The sequence below is a fragment of the Amphiura filiformis genome, chromosome 20 (genome assembly GCF_039555335.1).
Source record: "Amphiura filiformis chromosome 20, Afil_fr2py, whole genome shotgun sequence".
Lineage (NCBI taxonomy): Eukaryota > Metazoa > Echinodermata > Ophiuroidea > Amphilepidida > Amphiuridae > Amphiura > Amphiura filiformis.
This window is the reverse complement of record NC_092647.1, coordinates 38,194,433-38,214,505: the sequence shown is the minus strand read 5'-3', so window position 1 is coordinate 38,214,505 and position 20,073 is coordinate 38,194,433. Positions and strand designations below refer to the sequence as shown.

The window sequence follows — 20,073 nt, the reverse complement described above, 5'->3', positions numbered from 1 at the left end:
TGTCAGATTGTAGGGGTAATCAGGGGTAATTAAGGGTTATCAACCTGTTAGGAGTATTCCTTGTTGTTGTTTGTCTCATTTTTACGGGAATTCTGAGAAAAGAGGAGTAAAAGTTGGTGGTAAGACATGTCAAGATGTCTGGGGTGATAATGTTATGAGGGATAGCTAGGATAATATGTAATTAAGGTGGTAGCATCTTTGGACAGGAGTGGCATGATGTCAACTTGTTAGCATGATTAGGGGTGTTACTTGTCTCATTTTTAAAGGATTTCTTAAGTTAAGAGTTGGTGGTGAGACAGTCAAGATGTTTGGGATGATAATGTGATGAGGGATAGCTAGGATAATATGTAATTAAGGTGGTAGCATCTTTGGACAGGAGTGGCATGATGTCACTACACTTAGCATGATTAGTGGTACTCTTTGTTGCTACTTGTCTCATTTTTAAAGGATTTCTGAAGTGAGAGTTGGTGGTGAGACATGTCAAGATGTTTGGGTTGATAATGTGATGAGGGATAGCTAGGATAATATGTAATTAAGGTGGTAGCATCTCTGGATAGGTTTGTTACTTGTCTCATTTTTAAAGGATTTCTGAAGTTGGAGTTGATGGTAAGACATGTCATTTCAAGATGTTTGGGATGATAATGTGATGATAGGTTTCAGAGTCAAGGAATCAATCTGAAAACACATTGGTATGATATTTTGTAGATCGTACAATTATTGTTAACTACTGATTTTGAATCACTATAAAATGTAAAGTTAAACCATTGGAAAACGCCAGGGTTATAGTCAGGGGTGATGGGGTATGGATCCAGAAAAAGTACATAAACCAAACTAAATGCAATATTTGAAAACAGGTCTACCTTTCATATCAAAAAAGATTCTGGCTATGCAAATGGAAAACACCTATAACATAATGAAACTTTTTAGTATTGATTTTTATAAGAAACTACAGCTGCCTTGCTACTAGTTCTGTACTATTCTGTAAGCATTTGGTAAGTTTCAATTTTGATCAATTGCCATTGATTGTGTCATGGGAAATGATAAAAAGTTAAGTTTAAAATACAGTTTTGGAAATAAAAAATCAACTTTTATAGGACATTTATTTGCTTCCTAACCTCAATTTATTTTACAAATCACCATCCAGTTCAGGGATGGGGCTTATTGGGCAATATAGCCCACAAAATATGCAATATCATGCATTCTCAACCTGTTTTAAGATATGAACAGTCAGTTACAGCCTCTCTGTCCCCATTAATGGGATCATTTTCCAATCCTATATCTGCCAGCGATTATTGAAGAAAATGTAGGCCTTCACCACAACTGAATAGGATTGCAGGATACAAATTATTTGACACCTGTGCACTTTAAAAAGCCCAAACCAAACTGATCTGAATCCAGATCAAATATAACATATATCTCATTCCAGATCAATTTGATCCAGAATTCTACTCAAATTCGATCCATTTGGAATCAAATAGATCCAGTTCAGATCATTATCTGATTACGACTCTAGTTAAAAAATGCTTTGGAATCAGATAAGCTCATATTTGATCCAGATTTAGGTCAGTTTTATCTAAACCCCCAGGGGGGGGGGGGGTACTCAAGTTTGGTTTTGGTAGGGACGTGCCGCTGAGATTTTGGAAGTAGACCCATAAATATACCAATTTTTCAAGAAATTTGGACCCATTGATATACCAAAAGTCAAAAATTTCGGCAGAATTTACCCAAAATTGTCTTAGTTTTTACAAATTTTCCCAACATTTTGGGAAAATTTTGGCTAGATTAAGGAAAAATTGGGCTGTTTTACTTAAAAAATTGAGAAAATTTTGAAAAAGGACCCATTCATATACCAAAATAGGCTTTGAAAAAGGGGTCATTGATATACCAGAAGGCTGAAAATGCTACCCATGTTTATGCACGTCCCATTATATGGTCATTTGTACTGAGTACCCCCCCTGGGTCTAAACCATTTTTAGAGTGTGAATTTTGTAGGAAATGTGTACAGAAATTAGCAATACCTGACAGTATTAATTTTATTTTGCTCTTACTCCCATTTCACCCACCCTACTAAAATATTTTCAAGTTTGATTTCAAGCCAATAACGTTCAACTTTTATAACTTCCCTTTTGGTTGCAATTGATACAGTCATTTTATTAGATATCTGAACCCTGTATTTATTATTAAATTTGTTCCGCCTGACAACACCAATATTGTATTATATTTTTGTTGCAAAGGTATCAGGTAAACCGGACCTATGCGTGCTTGTTTGAACCATTCCGTTTCCTGATTGATTACTCACTCAGATAAGGTGAAATTGATTTGAAAAGAGAAAACAATGATAAGATAAGAACACCGAAGTCTTTAAAACTAAAAATATGCATATAATAGAAGGTGGCATGTAATTAAAAGGGTGTGTTCAATGTTTTTATGCACTTAAAGTAAGATGCTTTACTTCACAGCTCTTGTCTCTCTCCAGCCAGGTGCATGAATGGATTAGATCAACATGTGTAGAACGGGAAGCTGGGGTCTAATCTCTTAACTGAATCGAAAGACAGATTTCATCGTTTGCTTGTAATTTTTTTCAATGGAGAAGGTGCTATGCAAAACAACTATAGATTTCAGCAAGGTTCTTCAGTGGTCTGCCGATTTGGTGCTGTTTATGGTGTAAACATGGAAGCGGGGTTGTGATTGGCTAATCGAATCACATCATCATCACATTGGCACCCCCATTCGCTGGTCAAGCTGCATAGCAGTGTGTGACCTAGTTCTGTTTATGCGATAATCAGAAAGAGCAGATGGACATCGCTGAAGGAATTTGCTGAATACTATATAGAAGTCCAAACACCCGGGTCTCCTAGCTAAGAGGAAGTTCAAAAGTAAGCCCATTTGAAATAATTTGCCTTTTGCAGGTATAAAATTTCTTTTTGTTTGCTTTGTGCATATTTTCCAAAAATAAGTCCTGAATCTTTGTCTACCCTGGGCCCAGGCAAGCACACAACAGTCTGCCGAAGACTCCTAGGCACAGTATGGTATTCTTCACATTTTTGCCCAAAATTTGTCCATTTCAAAATGAAACCTCTATTGGGAATTCTTCAGTAATAAGGAAATGATTTCTGATTTGTCACAAGCCTCTATCTTAATTTGAATCTGGGAAATTAAATCTAGATTTTATTACAAGCTATTCAGCCATGACAAAAAAGTTATAAAAATCACATTAAATTATTATTGTCCGTGTCATTGTCAGTGTCCTCATGGTAGTCGTCTTTCACTGGGACATCATGATTCAAACTCCCATGGCTGCCCAATTTGGTTGGGGTTACAGTATATATCGCATATTTTTCACATCCGCTTCCTATAAGCAATTATTTGCCTTCAGGTCTGTCTGAGTCTTCCGGTTATTTTCCGATGACCATAAGCCTCGGACCTACTTGATAAGGGTCAAAGAATTGGCTACCCAATGGACCTTGTTGCCTGATGGTCAGTTATTGCCAGTTCATTGTAGTACTACTGTGTAGTTACCATGATCGTAAGCAAAAACTTTAATCTTTTTGAGGGAAAAAATGGAAAGATGCCAAAGACTTGAAATTGAAAAATCAGATAAAAACTACTGCAACCAGCAACAGCAACACATAAAATAGAAAACACAAAACCAAGCCACCCTCCCCCACACACATATGTTCCAGTAACTGTAACTCAGGGGTCCGTAGATGTCATAATGATTATTTAAGAAGATGAAGTCGTGCTTGCAGGACTAATATTCCCTATGATGCATAAAGTGGAAAAGCCAAGCTTGAGATTCCAATAAACGGCATTTTCTAAATCTTTGTTTTGAATTATAAGTTTGATCACTTAGTGTAAGAAAAACTTGTCAATCAAATTGCCAGTTCTACACGACAGAGCCAGATTATATCAGCAAAATATTGATTTAATTTTCATAACAGTGTGACTAATTTTGCCTAGACCCAATTCTTTTCCTTTCACTTCCGAACATTTAATAGACTCTTGCAGCAAACCACAGAGGTTAATGGTTTCACACTTCAAAGGTGTTCCGCTAATCATCCACATAATATTCATTAAATGAGGCTATGCGTCAAGTGCAAGCTACAATATGACTCTCAATTCCAATAAATTTATAATTTTTAACAAATACCATTTTCTGGATTTTTCAGAATTCTAACTTTGGCCATATACTTAGTACTCTTAGAAAAGTATAAGTTTGTCAATCAAATTGCATGTAAAAGTTTTACATGGCATACTTTTAGCCAGATTTTATCAGAAAAATATTGATCTGATTTTCATAACATGACTAATTTGCCTAGACTTGATTCTGTCCCTTCCATTTTCAAGCGTTTAGCAAATTCCTGTAGCAAACCACAGAGATTAATAGTTTCACACTTCAAAGGTGTTCCGCTAATCATGTACATGTACATAATATCCATTAACTTGTGGCTATGTGTCAAGTGCAAGCTAATAGTCAATGGAAGATAATAGTTGGCACAATTTGATAATTTTTATTGCCACTCTGCTAGTTCAGTGAAATGTTTAATGAGAAGTATAAAAGCCTTTCCCTTCCCTTCCCCATTCCCACTCAATCAATGTTAGGGAGCCTAGAGAGCCCAATATCAAAAGTGCTTTCATCAACATTGAATTGGAAGAAGGAATGAAGATTTACATTTATTCTGTCAGAGTGATCTATGCACCATGTACATTGTACTTAAAATTGTACTGATTTTATGAGAAAAATTTCGCCTTTCTAAAGCAGTATTCAGACTTTTTATTATACGTAAAATATTGTATGTAACATATCTACGTTGTTTAATCTATTGTCATTCTATTTCCAGTAATGTTTAAGTTCTAACAAATGTTTGATGACGTAAAATCGATAATATATTTCTACTAGATATTATATGTAACATATTATCGATTTTTCGTCATCAAACATTCGTTAGAACTTAAACATTACTGGAAATAGAATGGCAATAGATTAAATAACGTAGATATGTTACATACAATATTGTACTTCTAATACTCGGAGTCTGTGGAGCGCTTTATTCTTCAGATACGAAAATATCAATCTTGATGAGGCAAAAATGGGGAATTTGGCTGACGTCAGTCAAGTCACCCACCTTTAAATGAAATGTGCTTTTCCCATATAATTGATTAATAATTATGACGTACAATAATTGGTTTAAAATATTACATGGATTTTGACGGGTGTACATCCTAAATTCATATAATCATATTTACATATTAATCAGGTGTCAAGTGCTAATACCAGGTCACACATTCAAACAAAACAATTCACTATTTGTAATTAAATTTGTGACACTTTTCACGGCATAAGCATTTCATGTATGCGTCAGTAGGTGCCATCAACATAGAGGGCTTTATGTTCCAGCAACATGGTTCTTGAGCAAAAACGTTGGGGAAGTCCATAGTCCACTGTGTGAATTGTCTTGGGGAGTCTGATCTCTAAGTTTGTCCCCAAATTTATCCCCATAAAATCTAGGGGATATCACAATATTGCGAAGTGAAACCCAAATCATCCTAAAATGCAGTGGCGTAGCGTCATAGGGGCGGGGGCATGTGCCCCCAATCGATCTCAAATTTGAAAAAATCTCATAGGAAAATTGCCGAAAAATGGCTTGTACCCCCCCAATCAGACCCGGTGCCCCCAATGTGATGACCCATGCTACCCCAATGCTAAAATGTTAACGGTCAGAGGTCACAGTCAGCTTTCGGTTGCAAATCCAAGACTAATGTCATCAAAAATCGTGAAACTTGAGGAATACACCCTTTGCTGGAGTTGTGTGGACAGGCAATAAGGAATTGACTTAAGAATCTTGAGTATACCGATTTCAAGGGTTATATGGCCGTCTGAACATGCCTATTACCATCAGCATACAACCATGCTATTGGTGTCAAGCTACATTAACCAATTAATGATGTGTTAGAATTCATTTCCTACTAGTATTCAACTATTTCATCCATTTGATGTATATTACTTGTGACATGACAGGATGTACAGCATACTTCAGGATTAAATGTGTTGCGTCTATTGATGGCTAGAGCAGATAGGGGTAAATTAATGAAATAATCTTCAGACTGGAGATCCCCATATTGCCGATCTCCATTTTGCCTCGAATACTTAAAAAAATGTGATGGACAGTCACAACTGTTTCAAAATTTGCTATTATTTTTACAAATTTCTTTCAGTTCAATTATCCCAAAATAGATATTGAGAGCAGCATGGCCCAGTAGAGGTCTTTGACTCTGGTGTAAAAGGTCCAAGGATCAATTCCCAGTGGAGGCAGAAATTAAAAATTATCCACTCGCTCCACTACTGTTGCAGTGGATTACAAAAAATTAAAGACCTCACCACTAGTTCTGATCAGGGTTTAAGCTTGGCTGTCTGTAAACTCCATCCGCAACCCCAATGGAAATAAGCTTCATATAGGAGGCTTTCTTGGATTATCCTGCATGGGCCATAAGGTCTAAAGAACAACAAAAGTACCATATTTGACCATATAGATTTATGATCTATGATATATGTCATATACCGTAACCACTCGGGTATAAGCCCACCCCCCTAGATGGCAGATTTCACTTCAAAAATGGGGGTGGGCTTATAACCGGGGAGGGGCTAGTACTCGAATTTAGAAATAAGAAAAATAATCCCCATTTGTATATGCCCAATGTACCAGTAATTTCTATCATCTATGTCAATTTCTTAAAATTCTAAGTATGGAATGTTAATTATCAACTGATATTTTTTTAAATATTTGTTCTTAAATATGAGAGAAAAGCATTGATTTGATTTAAGAACTTGGCCAAAATTTAGTACTGGGCTTATAACCGAGTGCACCCTTGTTCCCAGTATGTTTTGAAAAATAGGGGGTGGGCTTATACCTGAAGGTGGGCTTATACCCGGGTGATTACGGTATTTTAATTTTTAAGACTCAAAATTATTTCTTACAATTTTGAATACCCAATTCATTGCAGAAATCAGCTGCAGAAGTCATTTTAATGTACATAAACACACTGTACTGCTACTACATCTAGTAAATTGAGCTTTGGTTTTTCCTGTGTACATTTTGTTGATTACTCATTTTTCAAAACAAAAACACAACTTCAGCAGAAAGTAAATTTTCTCTATTTGAGTAAAGTACAAGGAATTATGATAAGGTCTAAAATATTGCATCATAGGCCTATAAGATGGAAAAAGATTTTTTCTATAACATATTGGAAGGTACATTGAATCTCTAGCCCTGCCAGACAGGGTCTCTATTACTGTTGCTTCTGAAAACAGCCAGTCAGCCATCACCAAAGAACCATGTTGCCCAAAATCTACACTCAGATTTTCTCTGGAGGCCTCAGTAACTCTATTTCTATGTATATTATTAGAACTTTGATGTCTGGAATTTAATGCTTAGAATTTGATTTTGTAACATTTGAATTTTGTGAATTAACTTAACCTATAAGAATTAATGGGAATTGATCTTAAAATAAATTGTCTTTAATATAGGCCATGAGCTCATATATAAAAAATGTTGGTATGAGCCCTCACTTCTTCTAACATAACCACACTTGTTAGCACTTGTAAATCCGAATCCACAAGTTGTGGTCACTTATGCGATGCTCTTAATTAAACAAGCCCGCCCTGAATTAACGAAAGAAACACCCCTTCACCACACTAATCCGGGCACTGCAAAAATGCAAGTCTGTGTTTGTTTATAAGGATATGATGGGATCCCCAAGATTTGTGCGGTCTGTGGGCATGTACCCTCAGGCAAACACACGTACCACAGTTCTTTGACAGCTACTATGACCTCACAGCAAGCTATCATAAGTGCATTATATCGACATTGTCAAGAAGCATGACTTAGCTTCCTTGGCTTCCACGGTAACCGCTGCGGTAGCAAGCACACGGCTAATTTTCACCCATCTGATCGTCTGCTGATTTGATACGGTCATCGTTTGCCTCGCAGTGCTGCATGCATTAGTAGTTGTTAACAGAGTCTTGGAACATCACAATATAGTTTGATTTGGTTGTTAGAAGTCTGTGTCGGAAACAAGTTGATTTTCATGTCCAGAGTTAATGGTCACTATCATTGGCAAATGTTTCATGGTTGTTCCATTAAAAGTGCATAAAATTGGCTGTTTAGGAAACTATTAAATCCAGTCTGGTACGAACAAGTACACTGTGATGTTTGTTCTATGCTTAAAATATCTATGTATAGTAGCAGTTGGTGTTGAAACAAGGAAATGTCAAAAGCCTGTCCAAAATGCCTTTTTATACAAGTATTGTTCAAGCCCGTATAGCTAGGATTTATCAGGGAGCAGGGCTAAAAAGTGAATCTTTGTCATTTTTTCCCTTCAAAAATGGCTGATTTCAATGTTTTTTTGTCTGAAACAAGTGGACCTTTTATGAGTTTTTCCTTCAAAAGGGCCTGATTTTACAGATAAAAAGTGGACTTCTGTAATATGGCTTTGGTCTGATATCAAAATGAATACATGTATTTTATTACTTTTTACTTTAAAAACAAGCTTTCAAAGTGCTGCTTTTGCTCTAACCCTAACCGCCTAGGGGCTTCTTGGCGATGGGAAGGGAAAGAAGGAAAGAATAAAGAGAGAAAAGAAGGAAAGAAGTTGTTTGCTCTGGGTGGGAATCGAACCCGAGACCCCTCGCATGCCAAGCACTCGGTCGGCGACACTTTGCCACGGGTCTTGGGCTTCAGCTGGCCAGCGAAACCGTGCCTATATATCACTTAGGGTGATTGCGTCATCACACCACGTGGGATGCATGCACGAACAGCGCATATATCAAGTAGTATTTTGTAGTATTCAGGAGCGTTAGGGTTAAGGAAGCCTATACTGAGTTTCGATAGTGGTAACCTAACCCTAACCGCCTAGGGGCTTTTTGGCGATGGGAAGGGAAAGAAGGAAAGAATAAAGAGAGAAAAGAAGGAAAGAAGTTGTTTGCTCTGGGTGGGATTCAACCCGAGACCCCTCACATGCCAAGCACTCGATCGGCGACACTTTGCCACGGGTCTTGGGCTTCGCTGGCCAGCGAAACCGTGCCTATATATCACTTAGGCGATTAAGTCATCACACCACGTGGGATGCATGCACGAACAGCGCATATATCAAGTAGTATTTTGTAGTATTCAGGAGCGTTAGGGTTAAGGAAGCCTATACTGAGTTTCGATAGTGGTAACCTAACCCTAACCCCCTAAGGGCTTTTTGGCGACGGGAAGGGAAAGAAGAAAAGAATAAAGAGAGAAAAGAAGGTATGTAGTTGTTTGCTCTGGGTGGGATTCAACCGAGACCCCTCGCATGCCAAGCACTCGGTCGGCGACACTTTGCCACGGTCTTGGGCTTCGCTGGCCAGCGAAACCGTGCCTATATATCACTTAGGGCGATTGCGTCATCACCCACGTGGGACGCATGCACGAACAGCACATATATCAAGTAGTATTTTGTAGTATTCAGGAGCGTTAGGGTTAATATATGAAATTCTGCTTGATGTTTTAACAAAATGTTTAATACATGCCCATTTAGCTTCTTTTACAGTCATTTTTTTAATGACTATAAAATAGGCTAAATGGACATGTATTAAACATTCTGTTACTTTTTACATACAATCTTCCATTTTTTTTCCCTTGACCCAAATCATAGCCTAAACTTGCATTTTGAAATGAAAAATTGTATAAATCCCATTTATATTAGGCCGACTAGAAATTGAACTAAATTGCACTTTGCCGTTTAGTATCTTTCTCCATGCCGATGATTTATGCAGATTACCAGTTAGGCAAATCCTGTTTATCAAATATATGCAAATCTCAACCAGCCGTAAAGTCAAATATGTTCCATCGTCTGCTTGATATGAAATATGGTTGTCTGTATCCATGTCAAATTATTGACCTCATCAATAGTAGTCATAGGCCTGATTCACACATATTTGAATTAGATTCTGACTAGTAATTGGTTCTCTGGGTATAATTATCAGATAATTTAGCCATTGGCTTTCCTGTACTTTCAGGTGATGTGATGCATGCTGCCTATAAAAAAAAATACAAAGTTGGTCGTGACTATGTGACCCATATTTTAAGCTTTCTGATCAAACGAAATGCTTATTTAGTTTCAACTTTATCGCATCATCAGAAGACAGTTATCTGATTCAAAGTTTCATAGTATCAAGTTACGACTAGTGAACTTAGTTCTCTGTGTATTGTATGAATGATGCTGCAGCCATTGACATAGCTGTACTTTCTTGTGATGCGATCCGTGGAAAGCTACAAAGCCGGCCGGTGTGTTGATGTGACCCATATATTTGAAGCCTTCTTTGTGATGTTGACCCATATTGAGGAAGACCTAGTTGTCATCAGGTCAGGAGCTAGGATCAAGTCATCTCTTAAAAGTCATTTTATGAAAGTCACAAATTTACTGAAGAAATCTTTTTAATAGAACAATAAGAATCGTATGATTTTGAATCAAAAGTGGTTCCGGGACCGGGGTACACTGAATCAGAAGTGGGTCCTTCGGATTTAAGAGTCATCATTCTTTCACTTGCAAACATCCTTTTGTTGGGTTTTAAGGATTCACTAAATCCAGATTAGCCACAAAAACCTCTTTTTGGATTATTTGACTGCATACTCATCATCCACACAGAGAAAATTATAGACATGGTCAAACTGACAGAGCAAAATTGCTTTGTATCTTTTCATGGGGATTTATGTGGCTGGGTGTGGCTATAGACATCGATCAACAACAATGCTTGATGGTATATCCGCATAGAATAAAAGCATTTTATGATGTCATTATGTAATACTAGATCGACAACTGACAAATGGTACGTCAATCAAAAGATATTATCAACTCTGTCTTTTGTTTCAAATTGCAAGTCAGACAACAGAATATCTGATAAATTGTGTGTTTCTGACTCGAAAGATAGTGACAAAGATCAGCTAAGAGGTGAATACGGGTGCAGAACTTGATATGTTGTATTCAAACCATGTGAGCAAGTGCTAAGTCAACTTAGTTTCATGGTCTGTGTTATGACAACCACCTCTGCAGCTGTATCCCCCTTTTAGCTTGCCCTCCTTAGTTTAGTATCCAGGCATAAGGTACGCAAACAGACAAGTCAAGCGAACAGAGTTTTGGACTAATTATGATCAGAAGTTCAAATCCCCATTAGGGCCAACATGTTGCATCCATGGGTAGGACAAGAGAGCATGATTACCTAATAATGGTTAGGGTGTTGACCTATGATAACATGGTTGCGGTTCTCCCCGTCAGTCAGAAACACTGTCAATCCGAACCACCGTCAGTCCGTAAATCTAATTGAAGTTAGGGTTAGGGCTAGGGTTAGGACTAGGGTTAGGGCTATAGGGTTAGGGTTAACATCTTTTTCAGTTAGATTTTTGGACTGACGGGGGTTCGGTGACGGTGTTTGGGACTGACGGGGTGTACCCAATCTGTTAGGGCCAACATGTTGTGTCATTTGGTATGACACTTTATCTGCTTGTGTCTCTTTACCCAGGTGTAAAATGGGGAGCTGTTTAGGTGTAGTCATACTGGTGCTGTTATAGTGGTGGCCGTATGAAGAGATATGTGTATCCTAGTGACAGTAGAAAGCGTGTTGATACCTTTTCTAAAAGTGCTATATAAATGCCTACATTTATTTATGGATGTAGACAGCCAGAAGGCACATTTCTTTGTCTGGAAGTAGAACTTGCCTGTAAATTATCAACTATTCCAAGCAAAATCCTCAACACCCAAGGTGGAAGATTAAAAGTGGCATCCCAATTCCACCTGTCACCGTTAAGTGCTATGCAGCTGGAAATTGTGTCTGTTTAGGTTAAATTGCAGCTGAAAAGTGACAGGTAGAAACTAGAAAGTTTTGAACTTTGGTTGAATTCTATGCTCTGCCCCTATATGGAAAGTTTGTTTAGTCTTCAAATCTCTTAATTCCTCATATTCTTCATTGGTGAAGATTATATCTGGATTGGCTAAGAATACTCCTGGGGAGTATTATATTTGCTTAGAATTCCAAAATCTTCTACAGGATATACCGTAAAAACTTGATAGTTAGCATATATGCTTACTACCTACCTACCATACAAACAAGTAAACCTGCAAATGTGTGTCTCAACCCCATAAACTCATGTACTAGACTTTGGTACAATTTCATGTTTTCAAAAGCGCTCAATAGTAAGCACATATGCTAACTATCGAGTTTTTATGGTATGTGAATTTCAAGTTGAATATCCTAATGAGTGGTCTCTCGGCAAGGCAGGCAGTAACAGGTGAATGCCTCTTGTCTGACCTTCTACTTAGGATGTACCTGTAAGCAAAACAAACAAACAGACAAACAAACAAGTTTGTATACACTTGATGTGTATAGGACTGGGTGTATAAACAGGATGGGTTGCCAAACTATAAGAGATTTCCATACGGATATCCCATGTAAAGTTATGTAGTAATAGGCAGGGCACTTAGCCCATCCCGTAAGGTAGGGTCTTACAGGGTTGCCAGGCACACTGTAGGTACTTTGTACCTGCACAATAAGGCTGGGTTGAATAGCTATACTAAACTGAGGTACTTCAGGAAGTTTTCACTTGTGTTTTGTTGGTTTTCAAATATTCCTGAAATTTTTGAGATTTTGAAGTGATGAGTTGTATTTGGAAATGTATTTGTGACACTGACAGATGTTTATAGCAAAGCACACACACCCCACACACCCCACACACACCCCTACCCTCTTCACCCCACTTACCCCTACACACCTATCCTTACACCTCACCCACCCCCTACACACATCACTCACCCTCACATAGATCCCTTTACACACCCTCTCTATAGTTCTTTCTTTCTTTCATCTACACACATACACATCCTACATGCACACCTACAACATCAGCCCAGCACACCCTCACCCCCACACAACCACATACATGGTATTTAACTTAGCACCCAGGCAGTTAAGTCAGGCACTTAATAAAGTTATGTAACTAAACTTGCATACCTGCATTTACACACATAAACATTCAAAATACAGTGTATCTTAAGTCAAAATCTTCATAATCCTAAACTGGAAGGTTTAAAAGGACATTTTATTTAGACATTTTGCGGAATTTAGTTGTTCAGGTACATTGAAAAGGGGGAACTTGGACGAGGGAAGTGCCACTGTTAGTGCTTAGACAGTGGCACTTCCAGGGGGGGGCTTATTAGGTGAGGGTATTAATTAGGTCGAATACAGTAACATAAGTCATCTGTCACCACCTTGACATTGTGTCCAGCACACCTTTGGTGTGAGATATCATGGCAACTCTGTTAAGTCACTCTCTATGACTAGGTAGACTTTGTTTCTGTCATGATTTGTCAACACACATAAATGTCACTTAAGTGTAGAGTGTTTTGTCAAATTTAATTTAAAACCATGACATATAAATTAACAAGATGTGTGAATCAAAAGTGAGTATTTCAATAGATTTGCTGTGTAATGCAGGTGAGTGGTGCTTTTAACCCCATGAGAACTACCTGCTGATTGGCCAAAATGAAGATTTTGTCCAATTTTGAACCAATCAAGGAAGGTATTAATAAAATCCTCTGCTAATGCAAGTTTGACCATAAAAGGTTTAAAGCCTAGTTATAATTGGCAATTGAAATAAGCATTTCAAGGTATCAACCAATCAGAAATGCTGTTAGATGATCAGTAATGTCCAGGAGGATAATTGGAAATTATGTAAGGTGCATTCTGTATTGTATGACACGATCTTAAAAACAGTAAAATCATTGGATTTATTAATTGCCCTATGCTGTGACCCAACTATGAGAGAGAAGATCTCTATATAATTTGGGTCACCTCAAGTTCGGTAGTGACGTCAATGCTCTTTTCACGGTTGTGCCACAAGTGTGCCGACAAACTGCTCCTGTACGCGTGCATGTACATTCAGAGCGTTTAACTTTACGCGCGCGATTCGATAATGTGGCGAGCAAGATGAACCAAACTATAGTGTGTTCTTTATAGTGTGTTGCTACAATGTTGACCATCAGATCCACATACTTTAAGTCCGTATAGTGGTCTAAATAATTCTTAAACATTCCGGGGATGCGCAGTTTGAGATCAGCGCAAGTCCTGATTGAACTACATAAACCATCACAGCCAGCAACTCACCAAGTTTCATACATCTGTGATTTGAAATATAAAGAGTGAATTATAATAATCATAATCAGCGTATTAAAAACTAATAACAAGAAATCAACTAAGTATATGGTTTACATCCCAGACCTATCAAGTATGTATCATCATCATCATTATTCAACAGTACGTGATCATACATTCATGTAGAGATTATATCAATTAACATTTAACCAGAGGGGTTGTTCCTCATATATCCTTGCTAACCCCGCTTGTTAACCACAAACCTCATGCTGTAAAAACAAACCTGGTATATGCTAAAAGACATGATAGTATCAGAAAGTAGTGTTAGACATACATATCTGATTTAATAATTCCATGTTCAATCAGCATTGGACTAAACCCAAGGTTGGGATGATTAATTGATTGGGAGGTAACAGGTGCATGAATGAATTAAATCATGATTTGTACTTGGTAATTATAATTTTTAAACTAATTATAAAGAGGATTGTATGTGTTGGCACTTCCATGCTGTAGGACTCATGTGTCAAGTGTTACATATAGAACTAATAAGGATAGAAGTATGTGTTCAACTACGTTTTCATGGGCATTTTGGTTGAAGGTGGAATGGAACATAATTTTAGTGTACAAGGACTTCATAAATCGTATACTTAAACAGGAAGCCCCACTTGGCCAGTTCGCCACAGAAGAACTGACTTACACCTGTTGCTTTGATGACAAACAAAACAGAATTTTCATGGATACATACATTTGAACCTTTTGACTAATTCCCTTAGGAACTTAAACCAAAAGCGGGGCTTCATCTTTAAGTCAAAACTTAAAGTCAGGCATTTTAAATTTGCTACATTTTCATGGACATTTTGGCTGAAGGTAAAATGGAACATTATTTTAGTGTACAAGGACTTCATCAATCCTATAAGTCAGAGAAACCTAAGAAGTTAGGCATTTTCAAATTTTGGAATATATCTAGTTAGAATACTAGGTAAACAAAATGAGGTGATTGATGCAAAAGTGGAAGCCCAGGGAGTGAAAGCAACTCTCATAGAACCTGCACAAGTAAAGGTATTAGGCTATTCCAGTTGAAAGCCGTGCACCCCTATGGAAGATATAACTTTTAATCTTCCACACAGGGGGGTGTGAATTTCGAATGGGATTACCTGAATGGGTGATTGTGTGAATGGGTAACCGCAATACTTATTTTACGAAACAACATCAACAAGAAATTGAATAAAACAATGGTTCACCTATATAAAAGGAAATTACATTTCATCATTGCACACACTGCCACTGCATTAAATATCAAATGCTTCATTCAACAAGGATGGAATATTCCCAAATAAAAAACAAGTATTGGCCCAATTCCAGTGTATTGAAGCTAGGACAACTTGCACATTGTTATTATTTGTTAAATTGACAGAGCAACGTCAAAGTGTGTCATTTAAGTGTCTGAGTAGTTGGCATTTGATTGTGATTATCTCACAACTATTTTGACAGGACATCAACGTTTGACTTAAGGTAGATGTGGTTCTTGTCATTTTGATATCTACCATACATGTATTGTCTGTTGTTGTCAATGATATCTCTACCGTACATGTATTGTCTGTTGTTGTCATATGATTAGGATTTTAATAATGCTATTTAGCATGTATATGGAAATTTGCCAACTTTGGAAATTCCACTTGGCCTGAGTGTAATGACTTGACTATAAAGCAAGTTTATTGTTTTCATTTTCAATTTTAAAAATTCAAATTTTATGGAAATTTGTTGCGACTTTCACATGAAATTTACAGTGACATCAGTGATTACACTTGGCCAAAAGCACGATGTACCCCAGGCACTATCTTTGAGAGGAACACAATGGATGGGCTATAATTCCAGTTGAAATACATTAACCTCTGTGGAAGACATGACCTTAATCTCCCACAAATGAAATGAGTGACTCCATTTTACACCCCCATGTGTGGAAGATTAAGGGTGTGACTTCCAATAAGGGTTTATGGATTTATATTGGAATAACCCATTGCTCTTCTACAGCTCTTCTTAAGATCAAAGTGTGAGAGTGATTTATAGCTCTTCTTGATGGTTCAATAACTACATGTAGTTCAACTTTTCTTGAAACACAGTGAAAAACTGGATTTATATTCATATTTTGTTCTCTCTCTCCCTTTTTTAATTTTCAGAAGAATACTCCACCCCTGAAGCCATTTTTGATGCTCCTGAAGAGGACTTTGTTATAGTGGGTGATGACCAGGACCTCATCTACGATGATACAGACAACCCCACCTTCATGGATACAACGGTATCCAGCAGCGACCCTGACCAGACGAGAACAGATCAAGATGATAATGGGAATCACATCAATGATGACAGCAGGAGTATCAATTGGGATGAGCCTTATGGTAGGTAGACAATGGTGTTCACTTATTGTGTAATCAATCAGTGGTGGCATTATGGGGAAGCCACATCCCCGGTCAAATAAGTCTGGAAAACATTCACTTTTTGGCAAAAATGACAATTTGTTTGGATTTTTCACCCTCATCCCTCACTCCCAAAAACAAATACACTCACTGGAAGCGATTCTGCATTTCTTTCTAGAAAACATTCACTTTTTGGCAAAAATAGATTTTTTAGATTTTTCACTCCCACCCCCCCCCCCACCACCAAATAATAATAATACAAATTGATGAATGTTCTCAGTCATCCAGTTGTAGTAACATGAAATTTGGAATTAAATCAAAATACTGGACTGGATTTTTAGCAATGTTACGTTGCGTGTGATACAATCACACTTCATCAGGCAACTGACCCGCTGGACTGATCATGTGACAGATAATAATAATAATACATTCACTGGAAGCAATTTTGCAGTTCTTTTTCTAGGGCTGACTGTGAAATCTGTTGAATTCTTTGACTTTGATGCAATCAGTACATGTATGTTGCACCATATAGTATTAGAAATTATGCCAAGACTGCAAGACCCCCAAATTCACCTCCATGCCAGTGCAAATCTTAGTCTTTACCTACCATGGCAATTTTCTGTGGAATCTTGTTTGTTGAAAAAATCTAAGTGAATATAGTTTGTGGTGAAACCTTTACCGTGATAAACAAGGAATCTCTCAATTTTGTAAATTGTTTGCCCAATTTACTGTGGCGGACGTTGTTGGGAACCCATGCTTACCGCAGATAAATTGCGGCCATACCCTGCACACTTGAAGTGATCTCATTCAAGCCAAGTTGCAAAAACTATCAAAATACTGGCCAAGTCCAGGATGTGGGTATTTCAATGTGGCAGGGCATGAACTATTAGAGTTCATATTTGTTTTTGAGCATTCCTAATGTTTTTTTATAAATTTATCTTCATTTGCATTAAAATTATAGTTTTTTTTATGATATTTTTGAATTTAAAATGAAGACTCATTGATATGGTTACAAATATTTTCTAAAATCTTAATTTTTCATACTCTGATTCACCATAGCTTTTCAAATTAATAAAAGAGGTTAATTGTGGTTAGTGATGAAAAAACAAAAGCCCTGGAAATCACACGTTAAGCATTTTGCTTAAAATGTTAATAGCAGTGGCTATATTTAGATCTCTCTAGGCTTAATAGGATTATGTCTTGGTAATATTATGTTGCTTAATGTTAAATTCCTTGTCTGAAGTGCCAGTGTTTATTTGAATTATGAGCAAGTGTGAATGCTTCTTAAATCTGAAAATCTTTCTGGCTTTATGATATCAACATGGGAGGAAAAGGGGATTGATGGAATAGAGCTGGGAAAATTTTCTGTTAAAATCTGCTAATTAAAAAAAGTGGCTGTTATTCCAGGAAGAATTGTAGTTTTATATGGATGTCCATTGGGAAAAACTGTAAAAGTGGAAATGAGCTTGCAGAAAGGTGAAATGTGTGAACCTTTTTGTTTAATGTGTAAGTTAATTGCGAGCCAATTTGAAAACTGGTGAGAAGGAAATTGAGCAAAAATTTTGAAGTGGCAGCAGAGCACAAAAAAATCATGTAAAAATTACCACATTTACAGTGTGTAAAAATGTGTAATTTTGGCATTTTTCCTTTATATTAAGTGTAACTTAAATTGGGTACTTTGGAACCCAATCAGGAAATAATATGAGAAGTGTACTTTATACTATAATTATACTAGTATTTAAAACTGAAATAACCTAATGAAGGAAATATGTAACTCCTGTCGATCTCATTCATTTACTTCATTTTCTTTGTATTGAGGCAGGTTCCTAGATATGTACTTATCTTAATCCCCTTATAAGTAACGTTCTTTACTCATAATAAAAGTTCATTGAAGTTCACATTACTTATTTTTCCCATGATTTCTTGTGACATATTTGACTTTATCGTACACCTATACTCTTGCTCTCTTACAATGTATACCAAACGCAATCAGTACATTATCGTCCCATTTTATTTTCCCCAGGTGACATGAAGATAAATCCCATTGCTGCTACAGCATTAGAAGCACCAATCAAAACTGGATGGCTGGAGAAGAAGAGAAAAGGTAGGAATCACAGATGAATGAAGAATGATGAAAAGCAAATGTTTACCATCACTAAAGTGGCCATCTAGGAGATGACATTGGTATGCTTGCTCCTCATCTATCACTGATGCACTGGATATTTTCCAAAGTGTAATTTTGATATCTTTGCTTAGACACAGGGTAGGCACAATGTGTAATTTGTTAAGCATGAGCATTTGAGCAATTGGCCCTCATGAATCAAACTGTATCAAACTTTATATTGGTACATTAACATGGTAGCATACAATGTTATGTGTAATTTGTTGAGGATCAGCAATTAATAAACAATTGGCTCCATGAATAAGTGAGAAACATAGCTCTTTACAAAATACAGGGACCTCAAATATAAATGAATATATGTGAATTCCTGAATGCTATAGATGAAATCCATATCATTATTACAATTCGTATTGGGGCCGTCTGTACAGGTACACCATCACGAAGGTACCGGGGTGGCACATATGAGCACCTACACAGTACCAATGCTGGTACTGCACAGGATCCACCAGCAGTGGTTCTGCACTGGTACTACACTGGTACTAGCCAAGGGTACTTGGCGACGGTGTACCTGTGCAGGAATATGATAGTGGATGTGCAAGGTGCTATGTTACTTGAATTTGTATTTTTTTCATTTCAATGTTATTTTAAATTTGCTGTGTCTCTTTCTAAACAATAATCATGATATTTCATCCATACTTTTCTTCATTCCTTCAGAGGGCCAGATTGGGTTACCAGGATGGCAGACCCGCTTCTGTGTGATCAAGGCAAACATCTTATACTACTACAAGAAAGAGACGGACAAGAAGCAGTGCAACTGTGTGGTACTCAATGGATATGAGGGAAGAGCCGCAGTTAAACATAAGAAAAATCAATATTTATTTGATCTTGTGTGTCCAGCAAAGAGATCCTTCCAGGTAGGTTTAATATAATAGTATCACTCCATATGACCACACATCTCAAAACGCTAACCTAAATGGCATATTCACTGTTGTAATGTGACATCAAAATCGATCATTGCCAGTTGAACTGGTTCACAATATGTGTGTTCAGAACCATGATCAAAACCCTAAAATGGTGTTTTCATGCAGATTGGATCAAGTCAAGTTTCATAGTATAAGAATATATAGGTCATTTTACCATAGAAAATACTGTTTGCCCTTAAAACAAGGAAGGTTGCAAAAAAGGACCCTAAACATTGAAGATTGATCACGAAAAGTACTTCTACTTGCATAAAATTACAGATGCTAAAAATCGAACCCTTTATCTATATTTGCAGATATAGTAAGTGACCCCCCCCCCCGGCACAAACAAGAAAATTGACACAAAAATGGTTTTTCTCTTGATATAAGAATTCCATGGAAGTGCAGGCA

General features: G+C 37.1%; 1 protein-coding gene across 1 annotated transcript in view; it reads left to right on the top strand.

The window, feature by feature from the left end:
* The window catches only part of LOC140142828 (src kinase-associated phosphoprotein 2-B-like), an 83,142-nt gene that overhangs the window by 41,394 nt on the left and 21,675 nt on the right, over positions 1-20,073 (top strand). The window contains exons 3-5 of the mRNA XM_072164838.1: positions 16,345-16,563; positions 18,605-18,685; positions 19,418-19,617. Coding sequence (XP_072020939.1) covers positions 16,345-16,563; positions 18,605-18,685; positions 19,418-19,617 — 500 coding nt within the window. The remainder of the gene's footprint in view (positions 1-16,344; positions 16,564-18,604; positions 18,686-19,417; positions 19,618-20,073) is intronic.